Genomic DNA, 26,728 nt, shown 5'->3' on the forward strand with positions numbered 1-26,728 from the left:
TTTAGCAAATAACCCAATTAAAACTGAAGCGTCTGAATGGTCATCTACTGATGCAAAATATGGTCATCTACTAGTTTTTGGATGGTCAAATACTACATTTCTAATACTAGGACTTTTTTTAATTTATAATTTTTATTCGACCATTGTACATGAAAAAATACTGGTTCATTAGTTGAAAGACTTGCACAGAGTTTACAAAAAAAGTACTCATTGAATTCAGATGATAATTAAAGTCAAACATTAAAAAAGACAATTATGTGTACTTAAGTGCTTTTACATATATCTATTGTTTTGGAATAGTGTATTTGAAGTCGGTTGTATTTTTGTTACTTTTTTTTATATTTTGATTTTTAGTGAATTTAAAGTACACTAACTAACAATTAGTCTAAATATGTGTAGATACACTAAATTTTTCAATACAGCAATTTACGTAAGCGCTTTGCAATTTGATCACAGACAGTTAGAAATTCTGCCACAGGTCGCACCCTTACTGTAAGTCGTTAAGGAGTCCCATTGGTCTGATGATTCTTCGGATTAATATGATTATTCGGCTACGACAATTACTTGACCATCAAATATTTAAAAAATTACGATTCGCCAAACTGTAAAGTTTATCACAAACATCCGTCTGACCTTGACTATTAACAGATAACATGCGGCCGACCGACTGATTTTTAATCTGTATTATATCTATTAGTTCTATGGCAATCAGATTTTAATTCGATGGCGAAACTCGAACTTAAGCGCAAATCGCTTACTGTACCTACTCATTAACTCCATTTTCACAATTTCCAGAGAAGGCTTTCGGGTGACATAGAGGCTATTACTATAGCAGAAAGAAAATACAAAGGTATTTATAGCTCACAGGCCACAGCGCGAAAGGCGTTTCCGCGTTTAGTTCAGTGCGCACGAGCCACGGAGAGTGGGGGAGCACATAGTGACGTTTCCACAGTAAAACTTATATCAGTTTTGACTTTTGAGTTCAGTTCAGTTCAGTTATCACGAGAAACTAACACGGATGGTCGCAGCGCGCGCGCAAATGTGTGTCAATAATGTTGTTTAATATTATATTAGTTACCCTTATGGGCGGTGCGTTGAGTGAGGCGCTAGTATCGCGATGTTGTGAGTCTGAAGGAGACGTCTTAGATGACGATATGGTGGCTTGTGTTAACTCTGTAACGAATGTTGAGACACCTGTGAATATAATATCCAATTGTAGCTATAACGATCTCATATACGAAGCGGAGGACCAGTACAGTCATACAGTCGACGATGACGGGGTTCTACATCTTACCGTATACGGAGTCACAGAGGAATATCCTGCAAACGAGTATGTCTGAATTATTATAAGTACTGTAACGTTTAACGGCCGTTTTTAATAACCTATCTATCCTTAGTTTAACTTACGGATATATTGCTGTCACCGTTTAATGACAAGATCTTATCTATCCATAGTTATGTCCAATATAGTTTTAGTCCAATGCTGTCAATAGGTTATTGAAATGTTAGTAAGCGTAAAAGGATAGATTTGTCTACCTCTAGTAAGTTAAACTAATGATAGATAGGAAAACGGCCGTAAATCCTTCTATCACACGTGGGATTGTAGAATAATATATAAATATCCGGACGACCGAACCTTGCTCGGATTTTTAAGAATGTACAAAACTTGAACAAACTTGAAGTATACGTGCAGATGGAGCCTTTTGCTTGTAGACAACCGATGAAAACCAGCCAGGTTTATTACTTTATTAATTTTTTCGACGTTTTCACAGCTACCAGTCTACCTAGACCAGCTTTTCCATTTGCCGGGTCGCGACCCGATACCGGGCCATCAAAATGAATACCGGGTCACAACATTCCCGTCTTGTTTTTTAAAAGACCATAGATTAAAAACAAAATGTTTCGCATAAAAAAATTGTGACTAAAGCGATACTAATGTATTATTTATTATACATAACTGATGATTATTATTTTTACGAATAAGTTTGGGTATAAAAAGGGTCAAGAATGGCCAGTGTGAAAATTACTGCGCCATGGCAGAACAATGTTTGGGAAACACTGAACTAGACAAATAATTAATGATCTTTTTTAAAAACCTGTTAATTTACACCTTCCTGTTACGTTTTTCTCTATCATGTAGAGTCTCTCTTTATGCTGTCCTTTTTTTGCGATGTAAAATAATTATACGCGATGTATTTCTCCTTACTAGACGGGCATTACATGTAGTAACATGACAGCTAGATGACAGCTCTGCAAATATTAGTGAAACTGATCGAAGGTGATGGCAGTTGCATAGACTAATAAATCTAAATATATAAAAATGAATTGCTGTTCGTTAGTCTCGCTAAAACTCGAGAACGGCTGGACCGATTTGGCAAATTTAGGTCTTGAATTATTCGTGGAAGTCCAGAGAAGGTTTAAAAGGTGAATAAATAGGAAAATGCTGCTAAATTAAATAAAAACAACAAATTTGTTTTTCCTTTGATGTGTCCATACATAATTTCTGTGAGAGAATTTATTGACGCACGGTTTGACAGTTCTGCTGTGAAACAATTTCATTACGACAGCAGGGTGCATATTTTACGAAGTAATTTTTGATGTTATGATATATTATTGACAAATTCATTATTTTCACATAAAAACATAATTTTATTTATTATATACTGAACAACGTCTGTCGGGTCAGCTAGTATATAATAAAGAACAAGATGTAGGTATACTAGAATCAAGAAAATGTGGCAAGTTGTTTTCCAATTCGTTTATAATCGCTAAGCCACATAGACAGAATATACACTTTACAACTTAGAATAGTTAAAACTATTGTTCCAAAAAATATTAAAAAAAACTTAAGAATTTAGACCCTAAATAATTAGAATTCTGCAAAATACTACCATGCCATGAAAAGATAAAACTTGTGATATTAATTGAAGAATATTTTAACGAAATTCGGGAGTCAAAACTACTTTTACCTAGTTTTTCTTAAGATGGTAGTAATAAACTAAATTACAAGGTACCATTTCTAATAAATATACTCACTACATCTTTAAAACAGGAGATAACAGTTAAAAATATAAAAGTGAAATTAAAAAAATATTATCTTGATAATTACATAATAAATCATAGTAAATCTAAGGTTAGCAATCTCTACCTGTTGCGGTACCTTATAAACTGCAATAGTTACATCATATTTGTTTTAATTATAATAATTATTTATATTATCGCTATATATATATATAAATAAACTAGAGGACGAATTCCAAAATACTCGCTAATCAAGTTAAATATTATACTTAAATCTTTTGAGCTGTAAGTACTAAGCAACGTAATTTGTACCTACCAAGATATTACTTTCGTGTTATAGGAATGTTTAATATATTTGTTTGTATCAATATACTTATGTACTTTATAAAATACGTACTTATTTAAAATTGATATAAAAGTAAAATGTAGCAACCATATAACATGAAAACAATATTCACAATATGCAGTAGGTAGTTATAATAGTGTAACTAATTAAATAAAGAAATAATAATGACAACCTTGGATTGTGTGGTTGATATTTGTAGTATACTTGTAACGAAGAACTTTGCACTTCAAAATCAATTAAAATAAAACATTTTCGAAATACAAACAATTCAGCCAAGAAGCTGTTGTGAGCGGGCGCGGAGTACGGAATACTCATTGCAAACGGCACGACTCCACAACATAATGTGCAAGATCAGTGTGGTTCGGAATCTATAGGTTATAAGGTTGGTGCCTGAAGCTAGGTGATCATCTCAGCTCATACTCTCTTGCAACACAAGTCGAATCACAAAATATTCTGATCTTGAAAGATAATTAACGTGATCTTTGACATGATAACTAACTTATTGTAAATCAATGAACGCCGGCTACATATATGTCTACTGTGACGCAACGAAAAAACATGACTTATTTTCACATTCAGCCTCAGTCGTGCTACAAGCGATAGAGAGACACGATCGTTCTGAGGTGTTGTGTAATTTGGGTAAAAAAAAATTAATTAACGAGTGCAACCAAAAAAATTATAGAATAATTTTTAATTTTCAATTGACTCCATCTTTGTAAACAGAATAATGATAATTCAGTGATAATAATTCAATTCAATTCACAGAAGTATGCAATTCTTATCAATGTTTTCTCATCAGATTATTATCGTCCGTAAACCGACTTTACACACATTTTATTTTAAACGTGCCCATTTGACCTTGAAACAAGTCGAACCACACGTGACTGACCTTCACCGGCGCGTCGCTTCATCTGATGCTTTTATTAGTATTGTTGAAGTTGTCAAATTCTGTCCGACTCCACTTAACATTGTTATGAACAGTGGTTGACCGCCAGATATTAGTGAATCGTTCCAACGGAATAGCGACAGATAGTACACCCATCGAACCGGCTACGTTTTTATTACTTAAATAACGACGGATAAAATCAATAAGAGCGGCCACGAAGGAATGCGTTATAGATATATTTACAACTATGTACTTTTGAAAATAATTACTGGTATTAGGGCTATAAATCACCATGGCGGCGCAACCAGTCCTACTACCGTCGTGTCCGTAAGCTACCAAACAGAAAGTACCACCAGAGTGATTACACCACACTGAGACGGTATCAAAATGTACACTCGAACAGATAGCACTACTACTGTATGTAATTATTAAAAGAAACATCAAGAGACAAAAGAAACAGTGTTGAGTTTATCCTTATTTAGCATTAGAGTTTCATATTTAAGTCTCTATCGAAATCTGATAATTACCTTAAATTGGTAGTCTACTTTGAATTTCGATAAACCAATTTGTATCGAAATTATCCATTAAAAGTAACAGTATACAATTAAGAAACGCAATTGAAAAACAAAACACATGTGTTGACGCGTGTTGAAAGAGGTGAGAGTGCACTGGCGGCCGGAGTGGCGGCCGAGTGAGTGAGACACCACACAGCTCTATAGTAATTGGTGGCGCGACCGGCGCGGCGGTTACCAGTAACATTCTGTGCTTGCGTCCGAGCCGGTCACGCCGCCAAATTGGTTGCGCAACCGAACAACGTACACCAGTTATGTGACTCTCTCTCAGAGCTGTATATATTTGTTGGTAGCGGCCATGGTGTCCTGGTGAAATATAACCCTTTGGGGTTACGGTTTGTAGGGCCGCCATTATGAAATTTCCCATTTTAGAAGTCACTATCTTGTTTCAAATCAACAGGATATTGCGATTGATGAGATACAGCTTACTGTCAGAAAGACGATTAGATGGACGGATAGCAGTGATGTTTCCATTGGTTGTTCTTCGGGTACCCACCGATAAAGTAACAAAATCTATATAAATAAATAAACATGAATGTTGCTAAGCGCAAAACTCGAGAACGGCTATACCAATTCGGCTAATTTTTGTTTTTGAAGTTCCTTAAGTTACATGGAAGGTTTTAATAAAAAATTGAATTAAAGCTGCAATTTTCAGTGAGGCTTGCTTTCGCAATGACCATTAATAATTCGATTATTATTTTATATCGATTGTTATTCTTGAAAACCCATGCTTCTCTCATGGACAGTTGTATGTTGTCTGCTCCCGCATTGGGAATCCGTCAGCTACTAGCTTACGCGCAAAGTAACAAAAAAAATACCATAAATTGTTACAGTGAGTATCATCAAGTTTTTAAAGTACTGCAGTCTACGAAATAAAAAAAAATATTTTGGTATGTTATCGTCGTTTATTGTTGAGACATAAATAACGGGATTCCTCGGAAATACGTTATATTTATAAAATTTTTACTATTGACTGTTGACAGAGCGAACTCTGTCCCGACAGCTAGATAGTAATAATATCGTAACAGAGAAGAAACTGCACATTGTGTATTCTACCAATAATCCGAATCCGAAAAACTTCTTTATACAAGTCTGTTTGTCTGTATGTACGTCCAGACAAAATGCAAAAGTTACTAATAGTACTTGTACCTAAGTAACACTGAAAATGTTTAGAAAATGAAAAACGGCTTAATGTAGAAAGTTGCCAATACTTTTATTGTTTTTCGAGGTAGTCTCCGTTCTACACATCGTCGCATTCGATGGAACCACAGAGAAAAGCAGTGGGCCCATTCTTCCTTAGGGGTCTTCTATGGTATTTTCTTACGCTTTCACCGCATCTTCAGGGCTCGTTAAGCGAATATATCGAATTTTATCTTTAGTTCTTGGGAATAAATAAAAGTCGCAGGGCCTGGCGCCTTTTATTCAGGACTGTATGGCGGATGACTCATTTTCTCAACATCTGCCATAGTCAAATATTGAACAGTCCGTCTTGCGGAGTGCGCTGAAGCATTGTCGTGGTGAAGGAGGATCCTGCTTCGAGGGCGCTGCTGTCGATTTTTTTCCAAGAGAACAGGCAAACAGCGATTGAAACACCAGTCTACAGTAACTGTCCTACCATCTTCTAGTACAACTGTCGCGAAATGACCTTTTCGACCAAAGAATGAGGCAATCATCTTTTTTCCTTGACTTCTTCCTTTCTTTACCTTAGTTGGCCGATCCTCGAAAGGAAACACCCACTTAGCTGATTGTCATTTGGTTTCGGGTTCCTAGCAATATATTCAGGTTTCATCACCTGTGACGATGTAAAATTCAGCATTTGAGTCACCGCCGTTGAACTTATCTAACATTTGGCGACACCAGTCCATGCGTAGGTGATTCTGGTCGTTGGTTAAAGTATGGGGAATGCATCTGGTACAAAGCTTCCTGACGCCTAAATGTTCGTATAATATTTTTTGAACTTGACTCATACCAATGCCTAGGCTTGCCCGTATCTGCTGATCACTCTCTTATCTTCCTCATGTGTCGCTCAGCACTGATGTTATTTTCAGTTGTCGCTGTTAAAGGAAGTCCCTCACGCGGATCATCATTGAGATTGCTACGTCCACGCTTAAACTCGTTAAACCAATTGTAAATAGTGGCACGAGATGGGGCTTCATTAAGAAATCGTAATCACAGCCTATCATCGTTTTGTTGTTGAGTAAGACCACAATGAAAGTTATAATAAATCATTCACCGAAAATTTTCTCGCGTTAGGTTCATGTTCACGTATAACAAGAGTTTTTGATTTGCTGCCAATGCACAAAAACAAATGACAAATGAATGCAATACACTACATTAGGTTACCAAAGAGTTCTAAAATTGAAATTCAAAAAATGTATTCATTAGCAATGTTTCTAACTGGGCAGTTCTAAATATTTTCAGTGTTACCCACGTACAATTTATTAAATATGCTTTGCTAATAAATAGAATTAAAAAATTGCATGAATATATTTCCAAGAGGTCGGGACTACATATTGCCACGATAAATGAGGACATTGAATTTTTGCCGCTTTAAAGCGTCCACTAGGATGACGTCGCAGGAAGCGCATAGTATAAAATAGTCAGGAATGAGTTTAACAGCTGTAAAACATTTTATATTTTACTAGCCGTTCCCGCCCGCTTCGCTGGGCGAATTTTAAAAGGAAATAAATTAATGAAGGAAATTTGGAATTCAAAAATAGTAGTAAAATAATAAAATATATAAACCATCTAGGATACATTTCGCATCGAATGGTGGTAGTTTCATGTCGATACGATCAGTGGTTTAGGCTTGAAAGAGCCTCAAACAAAGACCATTTTCTATATAGATAGATATAGATTAAATATTAATGATACTATTTTTCAATAGATTTTGTATGGCAAATGGAACAACTAACACAACTGGACGAGCCTTAGTCGTGTGCATCGAGAACGAAGATCCTATACTGGACGCCAATGTTGCCGGGTTCCTCATGATTGTGTCGTCTATCCTGTTTGCGGTAACTACTGTCGTGTACTGTGCATTGCCTGAACTCAGGTAGGTGCATTTAACTGTAAACTTGATTATCTTGTTTTTAGGATCGAGTTTCCAAGTCTAAAGTTGTAATTTGTTTCATTTTAATTTAACGTTTTGGTATCGTTTTGTAGCAGCAAATAGATCGCCCGTTAACAAACCTACGTGTAATGTGATTATTATATAATATTTTATTAAGAAATATCCGGACGACCGAGCCTTGCTTGGATTTTTAAGAACGTACAAAACTTGAACAAAAAAAAATATAATAGGACATCTGGATTCGAACCGGGGTTTTCTGCTTTCCGGATCACAGTAGTCTCATCTGAGCTGTTGTTACTAACATAATAACTAATACTTATGGATGTATAGTGTCCGAAATAAATAATGATTATTATTATAGTCTTGTACATGAGAATCGTTGGAGCTGTTTCCGAGGTTCATGATCATCACGATGTTAGCCTCACTATCTGGTGTGATCTCACTAACTATGTGTTCCTCTAGAGTGCATTCAAGAAACTTTTATTCTTCGTATTACCAAAATTTGGAGTCAACTATCTTTCGCGTTGTTCCCGGAACGATACGACATCAAGCGCGTACCTACACTTTTCTAAATGGACAAAATTTTAATATATTATAGGTACCTTTTTGCTCTTAATAGTGATTTTCATTATTATAACACTAGAAATATGGTATTGCTTCTAATTAATTCTAGTAGGCTTCATAAGATACATAATAGCTTTAAGGGTAAATGTATACACTTCTATAATAAAGTCCCAGCCACTGTTCAGGCATTATCTATAAATAAATTTATATGTTTTATAAAAAAAATGGCTCTGTCGTAAATCCCATTACTCAACAGCTGAATATCTAAATGATCGGACAGCCTGGGACTAGATTGTGATTATTTTATAGCGATTTATACTGTACAATATTGTATATTTTTATTGAAAAGAGCGCAAAAAAACAATGCTGGGATAGTTTCTTGCGCCGCTTCTTCTCTCTCAGAGCGCCATTTGTTTCCGAAGCGGTAGTAGTATCTAGTATATTAGAAATGACATCAAAAATAATTCTAAAGGAATCAATTTTGAGAAAATAAATGCCTACTATGCCTTTATAAAATTTAAAAGATTAATCATTATATTTAATAAGAATATTAATGATACTATTTGTGGATAAACCCGTTTCTGTATTTTGTTTCCAGAGACCTCCAGGGCAAGAGTATCGTTTGTTTCTGCATCAGTATTGGAGTTGGCATGTGTATCCTCGGCTTCCACATCGTTACTTCTTATGTAAATCTAGATTTTTGCGCAGTAAGAGGTAATTTCGATAAATTTCATTATTATAAATATAACTTAAAAATTTTTATTTATTAAAACAAATCTTATAACTTTATTAACAATACTATAATTACATTAAATTAAAACTATCATTACGAGGAAGTGTACCAAGAATACAGTATTTCCACGTTGGATAGCTAGACTGATCCGTTGACCGAGATAGCTGCCAGCGATTGGGTTGCCAGCTGTAACTCTATTGAGGCGCGTAGATAGTAATTTGTACATTGTCATGACACCAAACGGCACAAAGATTGTTATTATTTCATTTTAAATGATATAGATATAATCTATCGCATTTCCGAAGAGCTGTTCCGAATTCCACACATCCAGATGGCTATGGAGACAGTGTGGTTTTCAAGGAACTTAGAATATAGCACTACCACGTACAATCAAACTAATGGAAGCTATGAAATTCCATTCACAGTGTTCCCAGGACGATACTACATGAGCACATTCAAAGGCAATGCTCCTGTGATTGCTCTAGTGTTGAAAGATAATGTGGGCGGGACGAGTGGACCGTTCAGCTGATTACGGATACGTTAATTCATACGCCCTGCCCATTACAGTGCAGTGCCGCACAGGATTCTTGAAAATCCCAAAAATTGTGAACGGCACTACAATTCCGCTCGTCACATAGACTTATCTATGTTAAGTCTCATTTTCCCAGTTATTTAACTAGTAAAGATACCCTTCAGACTGAAACACAATAATGCTTACACATTACTGCTTCACGGCAGAAAAAGTCGCCGTTGTGGTACCCATAATCTAGTCGGAATCGTTTGCTAAGAAGCCTCCCCACTGGTAAATGCTCTTAGTCGCCTCTTACGACATCCTTGGTCTTTCCTATTCTTTTTATGCCCCGGGGAACCACATGATGTTTAAATTTAATTCTTAAATTGATAATCATCAAGAACAAAATTGTCGGCATATAATATGTTTTTTTTTTCAGCTTTCATCGCATACTTCTTTATTGTTGCGAGCTTTTTCTGGTCGAATTCAATAGCACTGCAAATGGTGTTGTTCGTACAGTAAGTGATGTTTTTAGTGGTTCCTAAAATATATCGCATGAAATAAATAAATTATATTATATTTGATTATAATTGATTTTATGTATTCATGTTGTTTCAGCATTTTTTATTATTTGCTGACACTCTTATCAAACTCTTATCCAAGGACAGATAATATTAATTGTAAATGAAATTCCAACTTAAAAATTAAAGCAATCTTTCTTTAGATATTTCTTAATTTTTTTTCGACAGTCATTTCAGATACACAGACAGTTTTCAGCTTTTGATAAAGCCTGTGATAATATTGACACAATGATATTGAGTCGTTAAAGTTATATGTTGAATATAATTTCACTGACAGGGATTCCTCAGGGACCATATTTCGAGCCAGTTTTGTTTTTTGTATTAATATAAATAATAATAATGATCGAACAATTTTAACTGCTATAAAAACTTGGTTGTTTGATAAAAATATTGGGGTCGGTATCACCAATAGCGAACTAGATGAACAGTTTGAATCGGAAATTAATGAAGAAAAAGTTTCAGTCAAAGTCAATACTATAAAACCTAAATTAGATGATAAAGCCTTAGACTGTGTATATTCTCCTGATAACTACAGACGAATCTGGTTCATCTTCACAGTATTTACCTGCACCTTATAATTGTTGGCCTAGCTCGGGCCTTTCAGATTCATTTCCTCAAGCAAGTGCATATGATAATTTGGCAAAAATGGATAATGCTATCATTTCGTCAGATTCTGGACTGGAAAACACTGGAATGTTGAAGAGTTTTAAAGTAACTTTTGTGATATCTCAATGATGAAAAGTGCTTTACGTGAATCCAGTATTGATGATAAGAATATATCGATCAATTGCAATTTAAGCTGAATAAATGAATCCAAAATTTTAATCATCCATCAGGACGCTACTTGTAGTGTACTGTAGCTCAGTGCCTGTCCTGTTCATTTACGGAAATATTATTCGTCCTGTCGTAGATGTGTTTGCGTTACAGCTACAGTCGTTTAAATATTACGAATTAATCATAACTGAGAACTGTTTATATTTTTTTAATGGAAAAGGAGGATAAACATGTCAAAGGTGTGTAAATAAACGGGTCATCTGCTGTTAAGTGATCACCGCCACCCACATTCTCTTGCAACACCAGAGGAGCGTTGCCAGCCTTTAAGGAAGGCGTACGCGCTTTTTTTCATGGTACCCATTTCGTATCGTTCCAAAAAACACCATACAAGGAAGCTCATTCCACGGCTTTTAGTAGGTGGTAGAAAGTTCCTTGCAAAACCGCACTGTGGAACACCGCCACACATCCAGATGGTGGGGTCGATATCCTAATTTGTAGCATGTCGTGCGAAAAGGGAATTCGGGAGCAGGAATCAGGTGAAACAGCTCTTCGGAACACTGCCCGTGATAAATGCGGTAGAAGATTTGACACAATTATTATATAATAATAAAACTTTAAAATTTTCAGCCGCCCAAATTTTCTGAATCACGGCTGGAAGACATTCGGTTGGTTCGCATTATACGCCTGGACATGTCCGGCTCTGCTGACAATGTGCATGGCCATAGTCAACTACCATCCTGGACATCACAGCAAACCCGGTATCGGTTTTAATTCATGCTGGTTTTTGAGTAAGTATTTTCGCATAAAATCTTTAACATTACACGCGTTACATTGTAATAGTAGGAAAAAAATATTTATATCTGTCGCGTCTTTCGACTTTAGGTACTATTTTTAATTTACTTGATATGACAGTTACCCACACTTAGTGTCACTAACACTTTCTGGTAGGAGTGGTAGGAGTTAGAAAGAATAAAAAAGAATACGGATGAGTTATAGACTTACAACATACTAGCATAAAGACGAACTGAAAAGCATGCAAGAGAGAAGAATATCTCTAACGAAGATACAGCAAGATAGACAAGAAATCACATCAATAACTTTTAAAATTTTCAATAACATTCAAGTAGGTATATGATTAGTAGACAGATTTTAGTTACCTTATTTTAAAAGGTTATTTTAGCTTAGTACTGATATAAAAGGAAACTGTTTACCAACCTAATATAGTAATAAAAATATATTTTAATTGGATAATATTTACTTGATTTATATATATTGTTGCTTTTGTATTCAAAGATGATGTTCGTAGTTACGTCCTTGTTGTGGGGTACAATGACAATTCTACTCATCTTATACTAATTGTATTGGTGTGTTCAATATCAAAATATTGGATACTACTCGCTTGATTTTTAAGAAGTTGTGTCTTACCGATTGGATCACGTTCTTTCGATATCAGTTTAAAGTTTCTTGATATTGTATAGTCGCCTGGTCACATTTATTGATACATCCTGTATATACTCAATAGTTTTCTATTAGGTAAATAACCTATAAATTTACTTACAGATATACACCAACAGTGGTACTATATGTACAGTGTTATGTCGATACTGATCGCAGCCAATATAGTTATGTTCTTGTATATGTCAGTATATTTATGGAGGAACACGTTTTCGTCCTCTCACGTGAAGGCCTTAAGATACAAGTAAGTGGTGAATAAATAAATAAACAAATAAATAAACTTCACATTATGGTTAAGCCGATGGATATTCCATAAATGCATAATATTAAAGAGACGTTGAGAACCAAAAAAAGGCATGGAATACACGAAATTACACTTTCTTTACCAAGAGAATATGCCGACTAACTAGCTTTCTAATTTTGTTTATTAGTTAATCAATCTTTTGTAGATGGAATATTTCCTGAGCTATTCAAACAAACAATAATAAAACCACTTCATAAGAAAAAAATAAAAACTTATTCTAATAATTACCGCCCCATAGCCCTTTTACACCTTCCGAAGTTTTCGAAAAAGCAATTTGCCAACGAGTATGTAAATACTACGAACTATGTGCAATCGCGTAAATAAGTTTTGCGAGCTTTATTTTATTGGAATTTTTGACAAGCCTCAAAACGGTTGTCGGGAAAATCTGCCAACTGTCTTATATGTCTACAATAAGTGTGTACGCGAGAGATTCTTAAAATAAAACTTCCGGCTCAAAATGCATGCAGATGCTCCACTAGTTATGTCCATAAAGATTATCATCAACTTACCAGCGAATGTTAAAAGTATTACTAATAAGAGATAAATATATTTATATGATAAAATAGTAAACAAGTGGATAATTATTAATTATGAAAGGGGTAAAAACAAAATATATTGTATAATATAAATGAAATTTATATATTAAAAAGCAACACGTTTAAGCATATTTAAGTCTTACAAAGTTGTTGTGACCTACAGAGACTACTATGTCAGTACTTAATGACCACCATATGTATGATCAAATCATATTTATGCGATAAGTAATAAAGTTGTAAATAATAAAAATGAATTGCTGTTCGTTAGTCTCGCTAAAACTCGAGAACGGCTGGACCGATTTGGCTAATTTTGGTCTTGAATTATTTGTGGAAGTCAACAAATTTGTTTTTCCGTTGATGTGTCCATACATAATTTCTATGAGAGAATTTATTGACGCACGGTTTGACAGTTCTGCTGTGAAACTATTTCATTACGACAGCAGGGTGCATATTTTACGAAGTAATTTTTGATGTTATGGTAATAATAATACAGGGTCCACAATGTCAGTACAACTAAAGATATCACCATATTATAAAACCATTGTAGAATTCAATAAATATAATTACTGAGCATTGAAACTTTAACCTTTCAATAATCCTGCAGTCTTACCAAGCTTACGATATACAGTAAAAGGCATAAAAAGGCATAAAAGGCATTTATTTTCTCAAAATTGATTCCTTTAAAATTCTTTTTGATGTCATTTCTAATAACTACTAGATACTACTACCGCTTCGGATACAAATGGCGCTCTGAGAGAGAAGAAGCGGCGCAAGAAACTCTCCCAGCATTATTTTTTGCGCTCTTTTCAATAAAAATATACAATATTGTACAGTCATTTCTATCGCTATAAAATAATCACAATCTAGTCCCAGGCTGTCCGATCATTTAGATAGTCAGCAGTGGAGTACGACAGAGCCATTTTTTTTATAGATAATGCCTGAACAGTGGCTGGGTTTTTATTATAGAAGTGTATACATTTACCCTTAAAGCTATTATGTATCTTATGAAGCCTACTAGAATTAGTTACAAGCAATACCTTATTTCTAGTGTTATAATAATGAAAATCACTATATATAATATATAGTATGGAACTAGCATGAAATAAATGTAGGTACATACTTGTTAGCATATTTGCTGACGATATACCAAAAATTAACAAAATCCGTTTGTTTAAAAGGAGACTTTTCATTTTGAGTATACTTGAACGTACTGTAGAATTGGGTCACTAGGTCAGTGATTCATTGAACTTGAATATATCAATATCATAACGCGGCGTTGCCGGTTTGCCGCGCAAAAGTTGAATAGCAGCGCTTCCAAACAAAAGCCGAGTGTCTTGACACGTGTATTTTATAGCCCAAACACAAGGTCGGACCATCGGACGCGGTCTGGTACTGGACCATTTTAGATGGTATGTGGCATTGTCCATTGCACAAAATTATTTTTACTACCGTCCAGACCGTATTGAGTACGACGCCCTCTAGCTCGCAGATTGCAGATTTCTTTTCTACTTACTTCACACGTCTTTTATATTTTGGATAATTCACACAATATTTTTAAAAATTATGCCTTTGTGTTATTCTAGTGTGTAAGCTATATTATTGTAAAGTATCATCAAAAACCCATTCAGTAGATTTGCGTTAACGAAATACAAACATACATCCAGACATACAAACTCTCACATTTATAATATTAGTAGAATATTACCTTTTCAACCTTGCCGTATCCTCGATAGAAATTTTCTCTTCCGTTGCACGCTTTGTTCGTCTGTACGTTTGTACATTGTCTATTGTCTATGATGGAAGCTATACGTTATGCCACGCAGTCAAAAGGATCGAACTGTCAATCGTAGCCAAAAATAATACGATACTAATGGTAGGAATAGATAGTAATCAAAAATTACTTGTGCCATGTCCTCTCTCTGGGAACGCCTTTTGTTTCCGAATAGGTTTGTTGGTCATTTAATTGATAGCAAAAAAAAGGGTTGGACTTAGTATCCCTTAGCACGAATTTGGATGTAAAAAATATTGCATTTGATAGAGCTTTAGTCCACGATTACAATGATACCACTCTTATTACAAGGTAAAGCACCGTTTTCAAGAAAATCACAAAAAACACATCGCGGCGGGAGGCTAAAAACTGTCATAAAATGATTTTGATTTCTTAGTAAAATATAAGTACAGGCAAAGGGTTCAAGCTCATACAGCCATAAATTGTATGAAAAACAGTGAAATGAAATGTAAAAAAAAGTCTGTGACAGATAAAACGGCTTAAATTTTATGAAAAACAGTGAAATGAAATGTAACAAATAGTCTGTGACAGATAGGCTTCATCAATAATTATTTTTATATCAAAAGAACTACAATTCATTAAAATTGGTTAGGTTTGGTTATGTTAGAACAGGTAAAATAACGCCCGAGCCGAGCGTAGCGTGCCGCGGTAGCGGTGCCAGAACCAAATTGTAGGCGTTTCCCCCCAGTTACAAATTAGGGGGGGGGAAGGTTAGACTTTTATTTTGGTTTTTCTTGAAAACCGTGTATTACGTTGAAATAAGAGTGGTAGCACTATAATCGTGGAGCAAAGCTCTATCAACTACAATTCATTAAAATTGGTTAGGTTAAGTTATGTAAGAACAGTTAAAACAACGCACGAGCCGAGCGTAGCGTGCCGCAGCAGCGGCGATAGATGTTTGGGGATTGATGAACATGAACAATAAATTTTAAACCTTTTATAAATGTTTTCCTTTTATCTAAAAATAATTATTGATGAAGCCGTCTAATCTGTCATAGACTATTTTTTACATTTAATTTCACTGTTTTTTTATACAATTTATGGCTGTATGGGCTTAAACCCTTTGCCTGTCCAAATATTTTACGAAGAAAAAAAAATCATTTCATGACAGTTTCTAGCCTCCCGCCGCGATGCCAGTAGTGTTTATTTACGTGAATTATCTGTTTTTCGTTATTTTCTTGAAAACGATGCATTACCTTGTAATAAGAGTGGTATCATTGTAATCGTGGACTAAAGCTCTATCAACTAAAATATTTTTTAAATCAAAATTCGTGCTAAGGGATACTAAGTTTTAACCAAAAAATTCTTAATAAATTAATTTTCAAATCGGTACCGATGTATATTGCTTTTTTGATAATGTTTGCTGCTTTTTTGTGAGTTCTTGTGGAATTAATTTTTATACTATGCCATTTATATTTTCAGATTCTTCATGACACTGCGATTATTTCTCATCATGGGCTTGCCTTGGGTGTTTGAGATGATAAGCTCTCTGGCAGGAGAGCATTGGGTTTGGTAAATACATGATATCCACACAAATTTGAAAGAATCGTTAATAGAATTTATCATCTGGCTGTGTGTCACAAACTACAGATTACGCATGAGTTGAATGCAGAGTCCAGGAATACGTGTTATATATATAGTGTTGTTACCTAATTATAATTGAAGACCATAATCATATTGTGTGTGTCGATAAATTTAATCAATGCTTCACGTTTACCATTTTAACCTTATAATTAAATCTCGAATTTTCGTACTGTTTCTCTTCAACACACATGTCTAAAACATTTTTCGCCATTTCTCGTAACGATGATTAAACTTCGATTTGTATGTTCATTAAAAAACATCGTGAACTTTTTAAACCAGCAAAGGACTATTCCATATTAGTATTAAGAGATCCAACTCGCCTTCTGATGCCATACTGTAGAACAGCGCTTCATCAAAATAACGCAAATATTATGTGTGTGGGTCTTTAACCACCTTCCAAAGAATATTAAAGAGATGCCTAAAACATTAATGCATAAAAAATTAAAATTATGGCTAATAGATAAATGCTTTTATAGTTCAAAAGAATTCTTTTGCCAAAAATAATGGTATTTAAATGTACTTTTTTGAGAGGTACCTAGAAACTAATGTTTATTTAATATTATATTATAATTAAAACTATGTAATGTTTATTAGTGACATATAAATATAAAAATTCCAATATTTGTATGCCGATATATTGGCGAATTGTGCTGTACACCAATTAATTGTTAACAACTATGTTACCACGATTTATACAAATAAATCATTACATTTCATTTATTTTTGGAACGAAACCTGATGGAATCGGATCAGACATTATTAAAATCAAAAAATATCACGGGATCATAACTTAAGTACTAATAACTGATAACACGGTAAGTGACGACTACGGCACAACACTACAATGCTGACGCGCCAGGTGAGGCGTGCGGATAGCGGGGGAGATGTTCTCGCTCTTTACCTCAGACCCCGACTGCATTCAATTCCCGCGCAAACTGTATAATATAATAATTATAATTTAAAACTATATAATATAATTAGCTAATAAGCTATCATAACGAATTGAATAAACAGCAAGACGCGAATTCAAATAAACAATTTATCTTTTGTAAATTTCAAACCTTGAAAGCACGGCAGAAAAAGCCGGGATTATGGACCTAATAATATTGTGTCTTTATTAATAAATGTCGCCCTGTTTGATAATTATTACTTTTTATATTTTAATTTCAACTTTTTTATTTGTGCATTTGTATCAACTTAATTAATTTCGTAGCTGATCAAATAATGAATTATAATAAGTAGTGTTTACCCCTCGCCAAACTCTTAGTTCGCTTTAAAGTTCCCACGCGCACCTTTTCGCGCAGGTAGGTACAGAAATGGCCGAACCTTCGAGACCCTATTTTTGTTAGTGCGCAACTACTCGTACCAACGTCACAGCGAACTAGAAGTTTGGCGAATAAACATTATAATTGTATACCTACGTGTTTAATTACAGGGCTGTCATAGATGTCATCAACTCACTTCAGGGTCTATTGATGTTCCTGGTATTGGTGGTTTTCCGACGACGGGTGATCAAGGCTTTGTTAAGGCATGGCTACCTGAGTTGTGTGTCAGGGAAGATTGAGAAGTACTTGGCTGTAGGTGATGACGATGAAGAAGTGATCCAGTATACGACGGACGTCCCAATGGACAATAGAGATTGATGAGAGAACAAAATTTATGCAGTTCAAAAGAACAGAAACTAATGTTACAAATTTTTTTATACTAATATTTTTTTATAGCAGCCATCTATTTAATACCAATAAACCTACACTTAAAGCTTACCTCAATTGTTTATATATCCACATATATTACCACTAATACTGTTTTTTTAGTTGTTTTTAAATAAACATCTATTAAATCATAATCTTCGAAACGTAAGGTTCAATAATCCAAAAGGTAACGAACAAAGATTTTATTCGCGTTAATAATAATAAGATAATTTCTTGACTAAATAATCACAAGTACAATATAGTGATAAGTAGAGACCGGATTATATGCTACAAAAAATTCCCAAAACATGCATGCAAATATGCAAGTAAAAACGAATCACGAAAATCCATAAAAAAGGGCCAAAATATGCATAAAATTAAACAGGAAAAAATAAAAAGTCATATTTTTATTTCATTTTATAAAGGCTTGTACTGATAATCGTATTTGTGAAAGAAACTATTACAAGATATACCTACTTAGGTAACAATGAAATTTAAGATTTACCTTTAAAAATATGTACTTCTAAGTACTGTTCTAAATGTTCGTAAAAAGGAGCGTTCTACGTTTACTGAGGTTACTGGGCAGAATTTTTTGAGTGCAATGTTTGGGCATACTATGAAAAGCATCGAACGATGGGCGAGATCGAGCGTAAATATGCACAATATTTTTTTTTTCTAAAATATGCAACTACCGCTGAAAAGGTGCAAAAGCATGCATTTGCATATAATCCGGTCTCTAGAGATAAGGATATAATTATTATTTACTGAGTAAGAAACTCTAATGTGTATTCTGTACTAGAAATGTACTTTTTGCCATAGTGCTGGTACGATCATGTTAAACATAAGTAGTCACACGATTATTTGTGTCCCTATTTCTGTTGTAGTTTTAAGCCCAGAGTCAAGTAATGAAACCTTAACTTCTCAAACAATCCACGACAGCAAGTTGAATTAAATGATATCGTATATGGTACCCAAGCACAGGGTTTATTATTGCGTTCTTACGTCTTATTCATAAATATGATTAGAAACAGTAGAGGTTTTTTGTATATTAAAATTGAATAATTCGTTTTAAAATTCAAATTGAAGTATTATTTCGTTGTATTGAAAATATGATGTATATCGCTTATAGAAAGTCAAAAGATACCAGCCTTTCGAAAATGCGTGCTTCAGACCTGAGAATAACAGGCACAAGAAACTCAGAGAGCTTCTTTTTTTTTAATAAAAATATTGTTCCAATGTTGTATCGTACAAAAAAAATTATATTAATACCCAAAACCCAACTCTATTTATTGAGCGATATCAAGAGAGGGACACAAGGCGGTTAACATTTATAGGCCGTTCCATGTATATTTCAGGATACTGTTAGCGGGGACCGTAACAATCTCATGTTTAGTATTAATATTTATTCTGTAGTTGCGTCTTTGAATGAATGCAATAAATATTCTAAGGAATAAACTCTTAAAAGTATTATATATCTTAAAGATTTGATCTACTTTACGTTATTAAGTTGTGTTTTCATGTTTTAATGCGTGATACTCATGTTGTATTTTTATGTCCTAAGTTATACAGCATTTATATTTATAATAATTGTGAAAAAAAATATTGTTAATTGTAATTATTTTACTTTTTATTGTTTCTTTTGTTATTGTTTACCCACCAATTACTTATAGATGATAAAAAAATTATATTTGTAACCTCAATATCATTTTTGAAGACCTATCCATAAATACCCAACACGTATGGGCGTAAAGTCACAGAAGTTCGTGTCGCTTAAAGATTTGCGGCCTTACAAATAAACTTGGTATAAAGTTATAACTAAGCATAAACAAAGAATATGCAAAATGCTTACAATATCGTTGACAACACTGTCAATACAATGATAATTCTGAAGTTTTCCGAATGACAAGCTGCCTTGCAAATAAACGCGGGAAACGTTATACGTTCGAACAAACGAATCGTAAGCGAAATGTAAACATTTTGCATTTTCTTGGTTTATGATTAGTTATAACTTTATGCCAGTTTTATTTGTAAGGCCGTTGATGTTATCGAAACTACGAACAAATTATTGCATTGTAATCAGTGCTGGATAAGTCTTCAAATTTCCCGTTACATACATACATACCTAGCTAATAAAATCTTGTTAAAATGATCGTACAAATCTTAGTTCGTAGGTATGTCGATATCACTCACGTCTCGCGATAAGCCTGCGTGAATCAACACTAGCAGGGGTGAGGTTCTACTTACTCAGTGGCGTGCGCTTCAAGTACAATGGCATTATCTCAACTAAGAACCGTTTTATACATTGCGTTTTTCTATAATTAGATTTTATTACTCATAAGTATACACATAATATCTCCTAACATAGATAATTTATACGTCCAGTCTCTCGCTGTTAGACAACCGATAAATACAGGCCAGGTTTAATATTTTAGTGTGCATGACAAGCTACGTCTAACAATCTCGATTTTTATGACAGGTGTGCGTGTATTCCTCAAAATAGACGTTAACTCTAGACTCAATTTTTTTCGACGTTTTCACAGCTGTCATAGTCTACCTAGACGTATAAATAAATTAATTATTAGAAGTGACTGGCCATCACATTATTTTATTGATTACATTAAAACTATTTAATAATATGTTGTTCATACAATAATATTCATTACGGTAAAATTTTGTAAATTGATTCTTGTGATGGAATGAATGATCGAAGTCTTGTAAATAACATCTGCATCGTTGTATTTTTGTCTACTAAATATTTTTAATTGGTTGATCTAATATTTTTGTACATTTATATAGGCGACAATTTAATAAAGAAATATTAAACAGAACTTCGTTTTATTAACTTATGATAAGAATCCACAGCCAACATTAATCGATTGTAGGTGACAAAATCGTATTTCTGAAAAATTTGTCTACTTCTTGATAAAACTGTAGTTGAATTTCCATAAAGAATTGAATTGAAGAAGAATTAACGTACAATAAACAACTACACTCACAATCACGTTCAAAGATTTTCTGAAGCTAAACTTTGCCTACGCGTCTATTAGGCAGAGATTTTCAGATGTGTTTCGACCGCGCTTGGAATACAACGCCACGCAATGACAAAATGTTCAGTGAAAAACTGTACAAATAACAGCATATTCAAACTTAAAATGGACAGAGTGACGTACTTCAGCCCCTCTAAATTAACTTACGCTAATTATATTTACGTTTTTAAACATTTTGTTACATATTTACATTTCAATTGCCTAGTAGACTTTGAGCATTAGTGCCACGAAATAAGGTGTTAATTTGAATGAATGTTTTATGTTATCTGTATAAGATAATGAATACGAGTTTAAAAAGGCCACTCGGACATTTTTGGCGACCTTTTAATAGGCGATCTAGTTGTTATTGTACGTCACTGGAATGTAGAAACTATTCGTTATGATATTTTTCTTGGCACAATCAATCGGAGGACTTATATTCATGAAAAGATTCAAGTAATAAATTCAGTTAATAAGCAATTTCTATTTATTAAACACCGCCTGGTCACCGCCGCCCAAACTCCCTCGCAACAACAGAGGCCATTAAGGTTTTTTTCTAAGAGGGGGCAAACGTGCAATCGTGACGAGTAGCGATGAGGCAACCACCCTTATTTAATAGCAGGGGTCAAGAAATGCGTTGCCGGTTTTAAGGTGCGAGTATGCTCTACTGTTGAAGGTCCCTAAGTCGTATCGGTTCGGGAAAACAGCAGCCGGTAGTTGATGCCACAAAGTGGCTGAGTGAGGCAAGAAATTTCTTAAAACGCGCGGTTGTTGAAAGCCAGACGTCAACGTAAGCGTTGCACGATTGTTATCCCTTTAAAACTATATTATTATGTCTATTTGAATTATTAACAATTATTAAGTATCAGTTCAGTAATCGGCTGCACAAGTCTTATATTATTAAATATATTACTAGTGCATTAAAAAATCGCACTTTTAATTGTTTCTTTTGTTTAAATTTGTGAAATTTCTATTATCTTTTTATTATTATTAATACTTATGAACTTATGTTCTGGACAGTAATACCAAAATTAAAATTATTATCTCTTGTAAAAAAATAAAAATGGAATCTCTTAAAAAAAACATTATAGTATTTACTTCATGGGTCACCAGGGGGCGGCTGAAAATCAGCACTGTATTGGTATAATACCAGCATGACGCTGAGTCAGCTCCTTTTGATAACAATGACTGCTATATAGTAATTTGGAATTAAGAACATCACTATAATATTTTGTATTTATAATATATGTTATTTTTGCTTATGTAATTGGTTAATGTTTCTTATATACTGTTATATTATTTCTAACCTCTGTAACTCTTTTTTACTTATAATATTCTGTATAGTTTGTTTTTGTTATTAATAAAGTTTTCATTCGTTCATTCATTCATTCATAAATAACTTATGGTCTCACACAATGTTATATTATTCCTGTTATACGACATCGCTTACTAAATATTCGCGTCGGAACTAACCTTGAAACTAACCTTAGTTTTTATCTAACACAAACTGCTGCTATCGTAAACAAAAGTTGGCTCGAATATTTTTTCAGATTTTCCTCATTTTAAAAAGTGTCGATATCTATATAGTACCTTCGACTCCATAACGCCTCGTACTAATGATAATAATAGATCTATTTATTTCAAAAATATTAAATGTATTTCAGACAAGAAGGTCCTCTCCATAGATAACGGTAAGTTAAGAAGAGTCCGATCTGGCAGCAATCACGAATATCGAGAATGCTGTTGTCTCTGTTCCTTAGACGCTGAAACCATCTGTACGGAAGTTTACAAGCACTTCATCGCCACTGCAGCTCCAACAGCATCTTGAAATGTTGTATGCTGTTATGTATAGGATGTCTCAATCTCAACAAGAGCGTATTATTTATTTAAAAAAAAAACACGTATTTACGTTGATATTTTTATTGCATAAAGTACACATTTTCCGTATATGTATGGAATAAAATGTCCGGGAAATGGTCCCTGTTCCTCTGATAACAGGCCTTTACTGAATTCATGATTTTTTATGACTTATCACTCAATAAGTCATAAAAAATCATGAATTCAGTATAGAGTGAGTAGTGAATGTGAACATAATATGACGTATGATACACAGGTGCTCGTGGCTACTGAAAGCAATTTTCTTTACCCCGATATCAATACACTAAGCAGCACCATATTATCAGCAATATATTATTAATACAGAAGATATCTATATGATACAACCAACCTGTCTGCTGCTTAGCCGCTGAATAAGTTGGCTTACGTATACAATGAACAAAAGGGATCCGCTAATTGCCCCCTGCCTAACCCCGCACTCCATTTAGCATTTGTTCGACAGGATTTCGATTCATCAAACCTGATTTTTCTGGTACCACCAGTGTCACAAAACTAACGTATACTCCGCCTGTACACGAACATGCCTTAATCTATTCCAAAGCACGAGATATGCAACAAGATCAAACGCTTTTCGCAATTTTTTAATAAAAAACAACGGCTTGATCAGAAAAATATACTTACAAGTCACTTACTAATTGCACTTATTGTTTAGAATATATATATATATATATATATATATATATATATATGTATAGTTATTTATTTAGAATATCATTTAATTTAGTTTCGAATTTAAATCACTACATATTATCAAACAAAGTTCTCCGCCGCGTCTGTCTGTCTGTCTGTTCGAAATAAACTCAAAAACTACTGCACCGATTTTCATGCTTTGTTCAACAATGGTTAACATGGTTATCGAGGAAGGTTTCAATAAAGAGAATTTAACCACTACGTTCAGGTTTAAGTATATAATTTGTTAAGTTTTTTATACAAAGGTCTACAGAAAAGTCCGTGATGGCATATTAAGGATAAAATACTATAATATGTATACATGCTAAACATTGACCTGTATAGATACCACTGGAAAGGCTGTTCCATATAATAAAAAATAAATAAAAATAAAATCATTTTATTGCAGGTCAGGGACCCATATAAAACATGTTTACATATAAGTAGGTAGTCAAATTATAGCTGTTCCATATGTTTGACAGCAAACTTTTGTGCCTATTAGAAGCGCCACTCGCGAGCGTCCAGAGAACTAATTTTGACGTATAATACAAATGGCTGCAAGAGAAGTGTACTCTCTGAAGTATTATTGCATTTTGAATTGATTCCGTCATTTTCCGTGTTATTTATACTTCAGAAATCAACGTAATAAAGTACACATTTTTTTTTTGTAAATAGTTTTCCTATCGATGTTAGTTTAGCTGAGGTTGTCATCACTAGTTTTAGCAGCATTTTAACAGCGCCAAAATGGCGAATATCAAACAGGCACAAAAGCACTTTGATAGACGCCAGTCCAGTGGTAAATAGTAGAGATCAGTGTCGTTAAGTCTTTAAAAAATTGGCAATTATAAAGCGGTCATGTAAAAGCTTTTTATCTACACCCATGCTTTGAATGCTCTATTAAAGATTCTAAAACAGTTAGCTTATTGCCAACATTAAAACACCCAATGTTCTTATAACCATAATATCATGCAAAAGAAACGAAACGTAATGAAATTCAGTACAATATTATATCATCCGTTTTAATAATAACACTCCTTTGGATGATATTAATATGGTTACTAGGACTGGCTTTTTTAATGTTAGCAGTAAGCTATCTGTTTCAGAATATTTTATAGAGGATTTATACTATGGGTGTAGATAGTCTTGTATGCAACTGTTGATAATTACCTAGGTATTACACAACAGTTGCATAATAGTTGTTTATGCAACTGTTATGTAGTAAGGGGTATTAAAACACGAATGTGAGTTTATAGTATCACATGATCAACAGTTGAATACAAGACCTTATCTACACCCATACTATGAATCCTCTACAAAAGATTCTGAAACGGTTAGCTTACTGCTAACATTAAAATAGCCAAACCGAGTAGTAACGTAATATCGGCCATTACTGATTATAAACAAATAAACAAAGTATTAATCAAAGAATTATTTATTTTAGTAGCAGCATTTAAAATATCGGGCGGTGTGCTGTCAAAACTTGAATCAGTCATTTTTTGTAACAAAACAATTAAAATATCGAATGAAAATGGCCGGGATTCGAAGGACCTATTTTTTTTACGGCGCGCGACGTTCTGGTAGTGTGGGAGGCGCGTTAACGAAAATGTTCTTTTTTGAAATTCATACAGATACCACGCATCGAGCAATAAGAATGTGGCTGTCTGTTGAAACTCTTAGCGCATGAAGGGATCGAAAAAAAAACAAAGGAGTGTTGTTATGAAATTCAGTAAAACATTACAACACTCGTTTGGATGATTTAATGGTTATTAGGACATTGGGTGTTTTAATGTTAGGTAACGCTAACTGTTTCAGAATGTTTAATAGAGGATTTACAGCATGGGTGTAGATAAAAGCTGTTTACTCATTATTTCTATTGACAGAACAGCGTCTGTCAGGTCAGCTAGTATCACATAGCAAATCAGCAATTCAAACACAATTGTCACTAATCACTATAGTAACGTACGAAAATATTGTTTTACACTAAGATGTTAAGGATTAAATTTCAAAGCATGCACCAGCAACACGAGTAACAGACATAACCTTATAATCCCTACTCGGCTAAGTCGAGTTAGTAAGTCTTTTGTGGGGCGATGGCTTTTTCAACAAGATCCCAGAAAATGTTCAAAACAAAAGTTTTACGTAATTTAAATGAATTGTTAAAAAACGTTTGTGTTGGTAAAGGTTACTATAACATAAATGACTTTCTTAATGATACCACAGTTTATTCTACAATATGAAAAATAAAAAGCCCGGTGTGTTTGTTGCGCCGTTCGTTGTTCGTTTTGGAATGGGTGGTGTTAGTTTTTGACTTTCAATAAGTGATGTCACATCCTATTATGAATAAAATTATTGAATTTGAATTCAATTTAGTTAATTCGGGTTTGCGTGAGGCGACGTCATTAACCCAGGTTGAAATGATTGAAGTTGATAATATGAATGATTTGATTATCGAACATGATGTTTGATAATTAATATAAGTTAATTTTATTGGGTAATAGTTATAATCATCATCTCGCCCACGACTGTTACAAGTGCGATGGGGCGATAATGACTCATATATTAGTGTCATTATTTGTAGCATCTGGCAGATATCAGTGACTACCTCACAGGCAGGATGCGTAATTAAAATGTTCAGTGCCGATTCAGTCCAGTGTGTTCTCATTTTTTGAATTCATAGGTCACCAGCAGCCGAAGTCCACCACCGGACATTACGTCAA

General features: G+C 34.0%; 1 protein-coding gene across 3 annotated transcripts in view; it reads left to right on the plus strand.

Annotated features, from left to right (window-relative positions):
- The first annotated feature begins 904 nt into the window (after window positions 1-904).
- Window positions 905-26,728, plus strand: part of LOC126972549 (G-protein coupled receptor Mth2-like) — a 48,819-nt gene continuing 22,995 nt past the window's right edge. Inside the window, exons 1-8 of one of the 3 annotated variants that reach the window (XM_050819393.1) lie at window positions 920-1,330; window positions 7,713-7,880; window positions 9,061-9,176; window positions 10,146-10,224; window positions 11,689-11,849; window positions 12,622-12,760; window positions 16,568-16,657; window positions 18,165-21,248. In XM_050819393.1, coding sequence (XP_050675350.1) covers window positions 1,053-1,330; window positions 7,713-7,880; window positions 9,061-9,176; window positions 10,146-10,224; window positions 11,689-11,849; window positions 12,622-12,760; window positions 16,568-16,657; window positions 18,165-18,372 — 1,239 coding nt within the window. In that variant the 5' untranslated portion in view covers window positions 920-1,052 and the 3' untranslated portion in view covers window positions 18,373-21,248. Of the gene's footprint in view, window positions 1,331-7,712; window positions 7,881-9,060; window positions 9,177-10,145; window positions 10,225-11,688; window positions 11,850-12,621; window positions 12,761-16,567; window positions 16,658-18,164; window positions 21,249-26,728 lie in introns of those variants that run through there. The other 2 variants (XR_007731153.1, XM_050819394.1) reach the window with 2 other exon arrangements.

This window comes from Leptidea sinapis, chromosome 26 (genome assembly GCF_905404315.1).
Source record: "Leptidea sinapis chromosome 26, ilLepSina1.1, whole genome shotgun sequence".
Classification (NCBI taxonomy): Eukaryota; Metazoa; Arthropoda; class Insecta; order Lepidoptera; family Pieridae; genus Leptidea; species Leptidea sinapis.